At 38.4% G+C, this 13,736-nt stretch overlaps 1 protein-coding gene across 1 annotated transcript in view; it reads left to right on the top strand.

Moving 5' to 3' along the window:
• The window catches only part of LOC126342867 (pseudouridylate synthase 1 homolog), a 109,214-nt gene extending 95,753 nt beyond the window's left edge, over positions 1-13,461 (top strand). The window contains exon 7 of the mRNA XM_050001892.1: positions 13,203-13,461. Coding sequence (XP_049857849.1) covers positions 13,203-13,443 — 241 coding nt within the window. The 3' untranslated portion in view covers positions 13,444-13,461. The remainder of the gene's footprint in view (positions 1-13,202) is intronic.
• Positions 13,462-13,736: the final 275 nt, after the last annotated feature.

The raw sequence follows: 13,736 nt of genomic DNA, 5'->3' as shown, positions 1-13,736 counted from the left end.
TGAGGCATGTCATTGACAGTTCCTGTCTCTCTTATCTTCTCCATGTCCGAACAACATTGCTTTGGTTCACTCTGAGACGCCTAGACACTTCCCTTGTTGAGAGCCCTTCCTGGCACAAAGTAACAATGTGGACGTGATCGAACCGTGGTATTGACCGTCTAGATATGGTTGAACTACAGACAACACGAGCCGTGGTCCTGGTGGAATAACTGGAACTGATCAGCTGTTGGACCCCCGCCGTCTAATATGTACTGCTCATGCACGGTTGTTTACATCTTTGGGCAGGTTTAGTGATATCTCTGGACAGTTAAAGGGACTGTGGCTGTGATACAATATCCACAGTCAACGTCTATCTTCAAGAGTTCTGGGAACCGGGGTGATGCAAAACTTTTTTTGATGCATGTATGTAGAACAGATTTAAATATATATTTTTATATCATTTTTTAAAAATAGGTTCTCTATATCCATTCCGAGGTTTATTAGAGTATTGTGTAAAAATCTGAAGTAATTCTCATCAGACCATCAAAGTTGAGCACAACCGGGCTTGGCTAGCACTTGGGTGGGTCGCTATCCAGGTCTTGCAAGTGCTGTTGATATGTGTGGTGCGCTCAGCCCTTGTAAGTCTAATTCAAGAGCTACTTGATTGAGAAGTAGTGGCACTGAACACAAAAACTGACAAGAGCTGGGTGAGCTGTGTGCTGACGACATGATCTCCGTATCCACATCCCATGATGCCTAGGGGCTGAGGAAGACATGGTGGCCTGAGAGAAAGAGAGAGAGAGAGAGAGAGAGAGAGAGAGAGACCTAAAACAATTGTAGCCTACATCTGTCTGAATGTTTATAAGAGTTTCATGCAAAAATTGGAAGTAAATCGGTCAAGCACTTATCAAGATTTTGGTAACAATGTTAAACAACAGCTTATCTTTACACAGGGTGATTTGTTCCACCATGTACAAACTCTAGGGATTGATCGATGAGAGGATACAGAAGAAAAAAAGGTCTGATGAACGAGTCTTTAAATGCTTGGTTTCCATGCTAGAGATCATTTATTCAGTCATACATTGTTACAGAGACTGCAGTCTAATATGTGCTGTACCATGTAGCCACAGTCACGGTAGGCATTAAAAATGGTTTACATGTGCTTCAACACATGCGTTTACGCACTGTAGCATGTTCTGTCTCAAACGTTCATTCACATCGGTCAGGCTGCATGTAAGCAGTATCAAAGGCAGCATGAATCACTGCTCCAGTATCTTTACACCTGGAATAGGATCTGGATACACGATACTTTTGAGATGGCCCCATAGTCAGAAATCGCACAGGTTGAGATCTGGTTAACAGTCCATGCAACTGGATTCCCTTGTCCGATCCGATCCACTGACCGGGAAACATACCCCATAATCAGAAATCACACGGTTTGAGATCCATTGAACAAGCAGGCCATGCTACTGGACCCTCTTGTCCAATCCATCGACCGGGGAACATACGATTGAGATGTGTCTCGATATTAGCAGTGAAGTGGACTGGAGCACCATCATGTAGCAACCATATAACCCTTTGAATCATCAGTGGCACTTCTTCCAGGAAGGAAGGCAAAGTCATCCGCAAGAAACACCGATAGTTCCTGCCTGTTAGAAAACATGGAAGGGCGTCTGATTCCAAAATATGGTCATCAATTACGCCAACCCACACATTCTGGCTGCACTGGTGCTGATGGATCACTGTCACTGGGTTCTACATACCAGCCCACAGATGACGGTTATGAAAGTTGAAAATACCACTCTGTGTAAAGGTGGCCTCAGCTGTGAATAGAATGGGTGACACAAATCCAGGAATCATGGTTGCCTGGTGAAGAAACCAGTGACAGAACTGCTCCTGATGTGAAAAGTCTGTCACTAGTATGACCTGCACACACTGTAAGTGATAAGGGTAGTAACAGTTGTCATGGAGGATGTTATCCTTTATTGGTGGGCCAATTGCTTGGTATGTGACAGTTGCCTTCCACAGTGTTAATCACATTTTCCTTCAAGCCTGGTGCTCAAACGTTTCAGGTACCTCCTTCATGATTTCCTGCTTCCTGAGACAAGCCTATCTCAGACATATGGCAGAACGCTGTTGCTAACATTGAATGCTGTGATTAAATGTCAGCAGGGATAGCTCTGTTGATACAACCTTGCTGCCCGCCACCCGTTGCCATTTGCCTTTCCATCAGCAAGTTCTTGATTTGAATATGGAACCATTATGTACAATCTTGTATCACATCCCCTACAAGGTAAGTCAACAAGAGAAGTGAATCGGATGCAACATTACTAATTGTTATGGTAGGAGAGGGCACTAGGTTATGATGTTTGAGAAACGGTACCACCATGTATACTGTAACTATGGCTGTATGGTACAGTGTGTATTAGACTACAGTCTCTGGCACAACATATGCCTCTTATATTCTTGTAGTGATATTTCCATAGAAACTTTCATCCCATAACACACATTTCTTCACCAACTTTGATTCCATAAGGGACTGTTGTGGACAATGACCATAGACTATAAGGAACGAGAGGCTCACAGCAATCAGTCACAATCCCATTAACTTTTATTACTCTGGCAATCTGAACTTTGGCTATAAGTGGCCATCTTCAGTGCAATTGAGTTATGATCCAACAAACTTACAGCAGTACGTGCTGCCATTCTATCTTATTGGTGTATAGGCAAGAGTAATAAAAACTACGGGGCTGCGACTGATTGCAGTGTGCCTCTCCTTCCATATATTTCTTTATATGTAACTGAGAAGTGAAATACCAATTTTCATAGATTTAGCTTCTTCTTCTTCCTCTTCTTCTTCTTCTTCCCCAATATAACGAAATATTTTCATAAAAACATTTTGATCCTCTATTTCACCCCCTTGGTGGTTTAATGTAGAATCCAAATATAAATTTCTGTAGATTTAGCTTTGAAAATGCTTTCATAATGAAATAATTTCATAAAACTTTTCATTCTCTATTTCTGTCCCTTAGTAGTGGAATTGTGGACAAGCATTTCTTTAAAGATGCCTGCAATGGAAGATCATCACAGTCTCCAAATTTAAAGTTTCTGTCCTTCGAAGTTTGGTCTGGGTGATGTCCATATTTCATCCCCTTAGGGGTTCAGTTTCCAAAACAGTGAAACACATATTTCTTTCATTTCTAACTGAGAAGCCAAATTCAAATGTTAATAGATCTAGCTTTAAAAATGCCTTCATAATGAAATATTTTCATAAAATGTTTCATCCTCTGTTTCACCCTCTTAGAGGTCTGAATTTCCAAAAACGCTGAAATACATTTTTTTCACCCCCATGAGGCTAAATTTCCAAAAATGCTGAAAAGTGTATTTCTTGCTAAGAAACCCCTCCTCCCCACTCACATGCACAGTGTACTATCAGTTATCCGTGGATAACCTGTAATTGAAGAATTAAAGTACACAGTAATGTATTAGAGTTGTTTTACTTACCACTACTTATCTAATGTGTATAATAAATTCTACTTTGTTCAATGTATTATGTGTGAAAATGCAGTATTTATAAAGAATAGAGTGGAAGCCAATTTCACATTACACTACACCACTTTCAAACGAAACAGTCAAATTGACTTTTGTTTCAGTGAGGTAGCTTGTCTTTTACATATCACACTATGCATTCTAAGCAACAGCAACTTGTCAGATAAGGTAACATCATCCTGCTGTTCCAGGTATCCAATAACCCTTTTGCCCATTGAAGTGTTGCGTGATTGATTAGTGTTTCTGGAATTAGAAGAATGTTGTCATCTTCGTCTCTGTCCTCAGATTTCCCATATACTTGCAGAACAATAGCACCGTCACTCAACATCTGCTGACCAGGCTCTGTGTGGCCCACGTCAAACCATTCAGGAATATTTTATTTGTTAACAGTTTCACACCGCAGAGTACTTTCTAAAACAGCAGCTAATGTCCTCCTCACTGTCGGAATCATTGACTTCATTAGTTTTAGGATTAATGTTTTTCAGGACTTGGCTATGGTTGATTGTTTTACGTTATGTCACAATTTTGACACTTCATAAATTGCATCTAGCACAGTCAGTAGTTTCCCAAAAGTTTGAAGATTGCTGCCCTTATCAATAAGGTTCTGTAACAGATTTCCTCTATAAATTTTCTTCATGGCAGCAGAAACACTGATCCACTAGCTTAATTAAGGCTATCCCATTAGAGGGTAAATGTTTTACAAATATCATCCTGTCATCCAATTTTAGAACAAGTTCATTTGAATGTGACGGTGTATTGTCCAGTAACAGTACAGCCCTTGTAATTAGGCCCTTCAACATTAAGTTTTCTTGCACCTGTGGCACAAAGGAGTTATGGAACCATTTTTGAAATATTGTGTGGTCCATCCAGGCCCCTTTCTGGTGAAAATAATGGACAGGTAAATTGTGCATTCCTTTTCCTTTGAAACATAGCGGTTTTTAACTTTACCTATTATATTAAGCATAACTTTATGCAGTTGTGTACCTTTAGCACAACACACCACAGGTATTCTTTCTTATTTGATTTGTAATCAGGGCATTACGCTCTGTCTCGAAAGCTGAAGTCTTTGTTGGTAGACGCTGCCTAAATAGCCCAGTTTCATCTACATTTTATATTTGCTCAAGCTCTAAATTTTCTTGTGGAATAAATTCTTGGAAATCATTACAAAATTCAGAAGTAGCTTTATATCTACATTTAACTTTGCTCCTTGGACGGCAATTTCTCAGATACCATGATGCTGTTTAAAGCTTGATAGCCAGCCAGAAGATGCAATAAAATCTCCTTCCACCCCTTGGGTTTTGAAGAAAAACTGTACCTTTTGGTGCATGTTAGGCCAGATTCTTGTGTGCCCTCTGCTGTTTGCTGTCAAAACTATTCCATTATGGCTTCATCCAGTTCTGCAGATGTAAACATTGTTATACCCTTCCGCTTTTACAAACCTGTAGATGAGTCAGAACTGCCAACAAATTGAATTGTTTTGTCTTTCTTTACTGAATATTATAGTTTAACCCACATCGTAAATCAGTGCCAGATTCTGCATATCAATACTGCCTTCTCCACTCTCTGGTAAAAAAGAATAAAAAAAATAAAAAAATTCAGCAGCTTAAAAGGAGAAATAGGCCACGGATAGTTGAGAGTTGATTGTATTTATAAAGGGGCAAAGTTGGTAATAAAATTCTTGAAAAATTCTGGACCAATTTAATTCAAATTTTTACTCGATACTCTTATAAACCTATGTACAAATGTAAGCTGCTTATTTTAAATGTGTTTGTTATTTAAGTGTGTTTGTGTATATAAATAGACACACACTCACTCACACTCACTCTGTGTAAAGGGGCAATGTTATTAGGCATAAAGTTTGAAAAGTTCTTGACTAATCTACTTCCAATTTTTAGACACTATTCTAATCAACATACAGCCAAACTTATGTGGCAAAGTTACTAGCAAGATTTTCGTGTTCTGGGCTCATTTATTTCCAGTTTTTACACAATACTCGAATAAATATTCAGATGGACATAGACCACATATTATATATATTGTTTATAAATACATGTATGGAATGTAATTGTCAAAAATTTTTAGTAAATATCTCAAAAAGTTCTTACTGGTTTACTCCATATTTTTACACAATACTTTAATAAACATCCGTATGGACATAGCCTATATTTTTTTAAACAACAGTGTGCAGGTATTATATCAGGACCAACTGCAAGGATGAAAATACTGTGCAGTAAAAATTTACAGTTTCATTTTCTTTCTTGCAGTCGGTTCTGACTATAATAACTGGGCATTTAAACCATCGGATAAATTGTTTCTCCCATATATATTTTCCTTCTCATTGTATATAATTTCAACCAAAATTTGTATACACAACTATGTGCTGTTTTGTTTTCTTCCTAGCAGTGGGTTTTAACAGGAAACAGGAAAGCTGTATTTATGGCTGTGTGCTTATGATTAGAATACTGCTATGGAATCTGAATTGTCTAAAAACTTTGTAATCCTACTCATTTACAACTATGCAAAATACTGTCATTGAAGCTAGTATCCTCACAGATCAAGCAGCTGAAGAAGACTCTCATGATCTCAACTGATTTACCCATTTATTTTAAACGACTTTGATTCCTAATCACTGTGTCGTTAGGTATAACAATGAACAAGTCTTAAGATAAGTGAGATGGGGAAACAGGAAATGGACTTAAAGGAGGGGGGGGGGGGGGTGACAGAGGGTTAACAATGGACTTAGAGAAGGGGCAGAATGAGATGGGCAGAGACATGAGGGAAAAGGAAGTGGAGACAGATAGAGGACAGGAAGAGGAGATGGACATAGAGACGGGGAGTAGTAGTAGTAGTAGTAGTAGTTGTTGTTGTTGTTGTTGTTGTTGTTGTAGTCTTCAGATCACAGACAGGTTTAATGCAGCTCTCCATGCTACTCTATCCTGCGCAAGCTTCTTCATCCCCCAGTACCTACTGCAACCCACATCCTTCTGAATCTGCTTAGTGTATTCATCTCTTGGTCCGCTCTGTAATTTTTACCTTCCACGCTGCCCTCCCTTGATGCCTCGGAACATCTCCTATCAACTGATCCCTTCTTGTCAAGTTGTGCCACAAATTTCTGTTTTACCCAGTTCTATTCAGTGCCTCCTCATTATTTACATGATCGACCAATCTAATCTTCAGCATTCTTCGTAGCACCTCATTTCGAAAGATTCTATTCTCTTCTTGTCCAAACTATTTATTGTCCATGTTTCACTTCCATACATGGCTACACTCCATACAAATACATTCTGAAACGACTTCCTGACACTTAAATCTATACTCTATGTTAACAGATTTCTCTTTTTCAGAAACACTATCCTTGCCATTGCCAGTCTACATTTTATATTCTCTGTACATTGACCATCATGAGCTATTTTGTTCCCCAAATAGCTAAACTCATTTACTACTTTAAGTATCTCATTTCCTAATCTAATACTCTCAGCATCAACCGACTTAATTCAACTACATTCCATTATCCTCATTTTGCTTTAGTTGATGCTCATCTTATATCCTCCTTTCAAGACACTGTCCATTCCATTCAACTGCTCTTCCAAGTTCTTTGCTGTCTCTCACAGAATTACAATGTCATCGGCGAACCTCAAAGTTTTTATTTTTCTTTTGTTTCCTTTACTGTTTGCTCAACATACAGATTGAATAACATCGGGGATAGGCTACAACCCTGTCTCACTCCCTTCCCAATCACTGCTTCCCTTTCATGCCCCTCGACTCTTATAACTGCCACCTGGTTTCTGTACAAATTGTAAAGAGCCTTTCACTCCCTGTATTTGACCCCTGTCACCTTCCGAATTTGAAAGAGAGTATTCCAGTCAACGTTGTCAAAAGTTTTCTCTAAGTCTATAAATGCTAGGAACGTAGGTTTGCCTTTCCTTAATCTATCTTCAAGATGAGTCGTAGGGTCAGTATTGCCTCACGTGTTCCAGTATTTCTGTGGAATCCAAGCTGATCTTCCCTGAGGTCGCCTTCTAACAGTTTTTCCATTCGTCTGTAATATTTTGCAGCCGTGACTTATTAAAGTGATAGTTCAGTAATTTTCATATCTGTCAACACCTGCTTTCATAGGGATTGGAATTATTATATTTTTCTTGAAGTCTGAGGGTGTTTCTCCTGTCTCAAACGTCTTGCTCACCAGATAGTAAAGTTTTGTCAGGGATGGCTCTCCCAAGGCTCTCAGTTGTTCTAATGGAGTGTTGTCTACTCCCAGGACCTTGTTTCAGCTCGTGTCTTTCAGTGCTCTGTCAAACTCATCACACAGTATCATATCTCCCATTTCATCTTTATCTACATCCTCTTCTATTTCCATAATATTGTCCCTTTCCTTTGTATAGACCCTCTATGTACTCCTTCCCACCTTTCTGCTTTCCCTTCTTTGCTTAGCACTGTGTTTCCATCTGAGCTCTTGATATTCATACAAGTGGTTCTCTTTTTTCCAAACGTCTCTTTAATTTTCCTTTAGGCGGTACCTATGTTACACCTAGTGAGATACGCTTCTACATCCTTGCATTTGTCCTCTAGCCATCCCTGCTTAGCTATTTTGCACTTCCTGTCGATCTCATTTTGGAGATGTTTGTATTCCTTTTTGTCTGGTTCATTTACTGCATTTTTATGTTTTCTCCTTTCATCAATTAAATTTCTACTAGCCCTCGTCTTTTTTACCTTCTTCATCCTCTGCTGCCTTCACTATTTCTTTCCCCCATTCCTGTCACTCACTCCCTTATGCTCTCCCTGAAACACTCTACAACTTCTGGTTCTGTCCGTTTATCCAGGTCCCATCTCCTTGAATTCCCACCTTTTTGCAGTTTCTTTAGTTTTAATTTACAGTTCATAATGAATAGATTGTGGTCAGAGCCCACATCTGCCCCTGGAAATGTCTTACAATTTAAAACCTGGTTCCTAAATTGTCTTACCATTATATAATTTATCTGAAACCTTCTAGTATCTCCAGGCCTCTTCCATGTATACAATCTTCTTTCATGATTCTATAGCTATGATTAAGTTATGCTCTGTGCAAAGTTCTGCCAGGCGGTTTCCTCTTTCATTTCTTACACCCATTCCATATTCAACTACTACGTTTCCTTCTCTTCCTTTTCTTACTATTGAATTCCAGCCACCCATGACTATTAAATTTTCATCTCCCTTCACTATCTGAATAATTTCTTTTATCTCATCATACATTTCATCAATCTCTTCATCATCTGCAGAGCTAGTTGGCATATAAAGTTGTACTACTGTGGTAGGCACGGGCTTCGTGTCTTATCTTGGCCACAATAATGCATTCACTATGCTGTTTGTAGTAGCTTATCCACAGGGCATATATTCAATCCCTCTACATATTTAGCAGTTACAAAGCATAGGCAGGTATACTAGTTATGTAATATAAGAATGCATGCTTTCACAGCAATATATAGTGCTAAAATTCTCTTGGGCTTCCAGCCGCTTCAAGTGGTTTAACCGTTTCAGATTTGATTCTTCCCCCTTTGTTTTGCCAGGAGGAAAGAAAATTTTTCTTTATAATTTATACTAATATATGTATTTGTTTTCAATACATATTTTTTACATTTTGCTTATTTTTATAAACAATTTTGAAAACTTCACTGTTGTAATAAATAAATGATAATTCAATAATTACCATGCAAAATAACAATAATAATAATAATAATAATAATAACCAACAACTTCTGTGAATTCTGGTGGTCACAGGCTACTATGCACTGCAACATACACTTGATATTTTTACAGAGATGCCCAAAATGTGGAAGCATATGTGCATGATGAAAAGATTAAACATTCATAGATGTGAACATGAGTTTTCCATTGAGGAAAAATATTTCTGTTGCAGCTAATACACACTAATTATTAATGTACACAATTGTAGCCATTGGGTCTGAATGGCTTAAAATCCATGAGATTTCAGCTGCTTCTTGACCTTTGTCAAGTGGTGACTGCCATGTAATTGCTGCCACCATCCTCATGTACTCGCTCTGCTTCATGTGACACCACTGGTGCTCAGTCCAGGCCCATACGTAGTAATGTTTTCGTCGATAATGCACAATGTTCACTTCAACATTCTGATGGCTGGGTCCCAAGCTGTGCTAAGCTGTAGGCTACCTTCTCTATTGAGCGTGTCCTGATAAATTTTTATCTCAGTCCCTTGTTTTATTTCAGTAACTCAGAAACCATTAGTATTTTTAATAACAGTTGTTTCATCGAATGCAGTTTGGTGTCTGTTTTCCAGAGCATGCTTTGCTACCAGTGATATTTCAGTATACTATAGGCGGAGATGACTCTCATGTTGTAAGATGCTGTCAAGTAGTGTACCCAATCTGCCAAACATAAATCTGTCCCCACACATACATGAGATTTTATATACTCCTGGTGTTCTTGGCCCTTCATCATCTTTCATGGGCCTCATAAGTTACTGAACTTTTTGCTGGAGGCCTGAAGTCCAAATTGATTTTATGCCTCTTTAGGAGTCAGCTAATCTTTCCTGTTACTGAGCCACAGAATGGCAAAAGCACAGGCTTTTCATGTCCTTTTCAGTGGCATTCTGCTGGTGTGTTTATGGAGAGATAGGTCACGAAATCTTTCAGTTGTTGAAGTCAACAAGTTGCCCAGAAAAGAATGTTTCTGTGAAGGGTGGTGGTACCTGGTAGCATGCAGATTGCATGGTGAGTTTTGGAAGGATTTTTTTCATTATTAATTTTTCCTGTTCCTCATATAATTGCTTTACATTGTTATTTAAAAAGTTTTTAACAATTACTGAGGTGGTTTAGTTTCTGATTTGGGCTATCTTATTTCTAAATTTGTTTATTTTAGTTATATTATTCTTCTTATAATGCTTAAATAGCTAATAATAATATAGTGCGACATTGAAGGTTTATGGGAAGAGTAAGGCACCAACTGTCTCCACCTCCATAATGAACTTGATGTTGTCATGTATGTTGTTGTTGCAGTCCAACAATTCTCGCAGCTTTTCTTATCCATGAGGCCAGACAATGAATGTATTGTCAAGTTAATGATAAAAGTTTCCAGAATGAGATTTTCACTCTGCAGCGGAGTGTGCGCTGATATGAAACTTCCTGGCAGATTAAAACTGTGTGCCCGACCGAGACTCGAACTCGGGACCTTTGCCTTTCGCGGGCAAGTGCTCTACCAACTGAGCTACCGAAGCACGACTCACGCCCGGTACTCACAGCTTTACTTCTGCCAGTACCTCGTCTCCTACCTTCCAAACTTTACAGAAGCTCTCCTGCGAACCTTGCAGTACTAGCACTCCTGAAAGAAAGGATATTGTGGAGACATTGTTTAGCCACAGCCTGGGGGATGTTTCCAGAATGAGATTTTCACTCTGCAGCGGAGTGTGCGCTGATATGACAGGTACTGGCAGAAGTAAAGCTGTGAGTACTGGGCGTGAGTCGTGCTTCGGTAGCTCAGTTGGTAGAGCACTTGCCCGCGAAAGGCAAAGGTCCCGAGTTCGAGTCTCGGTCGGGCACACAGTTTTAATCTGCCAGGAAGTTTCTTAATGATAAAAGTAATTAATTAGGCTTTGCAGGAGCCATATCGAATGCAAGTTGTCAAAGTACCCCATAAACAGGTTTCCATCACAATGCCATCTGTGTACTTGAAATTGTCTTCAGTGCTTAAATAAATCCATAAAAGTATGTTCGCACATGCACAGGAATAAAAGACCATGCACAAAAGTTTGTGGGAAGAACACATGTACACATGGGCGTTCTTATATCCACACATTGCCTCTTTGTGCAAGCAGTCAGCTATGAATTCCCTTCTTCACTTGGGAGCTTCTGTTTCATTTATTGTGATGAAAAGGTGACAAAAAATAGAAAACACAAAGGCAACTGTAGTGAAAGAAATATGAAATGATGACAATATCTTGTTTGCAAATTTCAAAGGCGATCACAGCAAGATTTTAGATTTTCTGCTTCGAAACTGCAGCGATAAGGCCAGCAATAAATTTTTGTTAGCTAGTAAATGGCAACATATATACCAGTTTCAATTATTTATTCCTCATTTCAAAACAAAGCATTTCAGTGATTATTCCTGAAACTAAGAAGTATTGAAGGTTAATTAATTGTCAATTCAGCATTTGTATTTTATTTGTATACAGAATGTTAATCATGAAAGGCGATGTGTAGATTAACATCCTTGCACTCTGCGGATTTGGGAATTTGTATTTTTTGGATAATCAGTGTACATTATTTCAATCTTTAGTAGTTTTTTGAGGAGCTAAATGTACCCCATCATTTTTTTTTTTTTTTGTTCAGATGTTGGGTGCCCCAATGTGATTTTAAGTTGCCATAGCATGAATATGAGTCCATAGTTTTCATATAGGCCCACACTTTTTATATTCATATAGCCCACACTTTTTATAAATTTTTGGCTTATTCTTCTCAGTTTTTCTACTTCTAAACTTATGATATCTTATTATTTACAAAAATATGATTGGAGGCCTTTTACATTATACTTTATGCTCAGGGCTACAGATCTTGATTTGTTATTGAAATAATCTTCAGAAGGGGCACTCCACACACTTACGTGAGCTTCCTTTGGGGTCAACAGACATTACTGTGCATAATTCCCATCTCAGCATAACCTCAACACTTTACACAAATGCACATGTGCCTCGATTCCTTGTCATCTGCTAAAAAGCGCAAAGAATCCAACCGAAGGCAGGTAGCAATATGCTTTACACATGGCCTCCATTTCCAAGAAATTACACATACACAAATGCATAGTTGCGCTGTTGGAAATTTATGTGTGTGCACAAAGTTAAGCACAAAAAAGGCATCATGTGGACGCACCTTAACAATATCATCAAATAACTGGGAGAGCAGAGGTATAGAGTCTTCGATGAGAATGTGTGTGAATAGTGAGACCACATCAAAACTGATAACCGTATCTTTTTCTCTTAGATACAGGCATTAAATTCAGTTGATTAAGTTGTCATAGTCTTGATGTGGTGCGCACAGTGACCAACATGCAGAGTGAGAAGTCTCATGAGACATTTTGTGAGTCTGCATGTTGGTCATGATAGGCTGTAAGAATATGTTCTTGTTATGAACTTTAGGAATGCCATGAAATTTGTGTGGTCGAAGTGCCTGAGGAATGAAATTTTTGATGACACCCTTTTCTAGTGAGTACTGTTTAAAAAGTTCAAATGTGTTCCTCATTATTGTGGATGTTGGACCCCGTGATAATTTTTGGTATGTCTCCTCCTCCAGCATCAACCAAATCTTCGCATCATAATTGGCTTGTTCCATAATGACAGTTTGTATTGCCCTTGTCATCATTGTACTCTTGCCAGTAGGTTGTAATAACCAATGACATAGTGGGCATCTTTTACCTGTCATATTGTTAAAAGCGTCATATTTTCAAACCATATGACCACAGCTGCTAAGTTTGCAGATTTTCTCTTTCACCTTATGAACTGTGCAATATCCTTGCTTGTTCATCAGTATATTTTATCTGCATATTTTTATTCAATAAATTTTGGCTGTAATCGCAGAGGCAGAGTCAAGAAACATTTTATATTTTTTGGATAATGCACCTATACTAAATTTGATGTGCTTAAAATCTGTTGTTTTTCCTTAACTTTTTTCCAGCTTTTTGAACTGGTTGTTAACTCTTCCATATCATAGTTATGACATTCGTAACCAGAATGCAGAATTGGATAACTCACCACCTATTAGTGAAGTGTATAATAAAAATGAAAAAGTTGATGAATCAACACTAAAAACTTCAAATTCAGCATTTGTAGCGGACAGTGAAAATGCAGAAGTGATAGCTCCCTCCCTTAAAAATAGTTCCAATGTACCCAATTGCATTGTTGAAGAGAAGAGTTAATACATTGCTGTAATTTTATTTTTGACAAAATGATTTTGTACTTTATTAAAAACTTGTGTTTTTTCTTGTAATTTACAGGAAACAATGTGTATGTGTATGTGTGTGTGTGTGTGTGTGTGTGTGTGTGTGTGTGTGTTCAGAGATGGAAATGGAATAGAGAATGACTTTAGAAAGAAGGATGTGAGTACAAGATGAATGTAATTAGTGTCATGGGGCAGGTGCATAAGTGGGTGCGGTGTCGGGGCTAGAAGAGATTGAGGGCAGCAGGATTATGGGATTGAAGGATGTGTTGC

Source organism: Schistocerca gregaria, chromosome 1 (assembly GCF_023897955.1).
Source record: "Schistocerca gregaria isolate iqSchGreg1 chromosome 1, iqSchGreg1.2, whole genome shotgun sequence".
Taxonomy (NCBI): Eukaryota; Metazoa; Arthropoda; class Insecta; order Orthoptera; family Acrididae; genus Schistocerca; species Schistocerca gregaria.
Note: the sequence above shows the minus strand (reverse complement) of the source record. Positions and strands in the feature narration are given on the sequence as shown.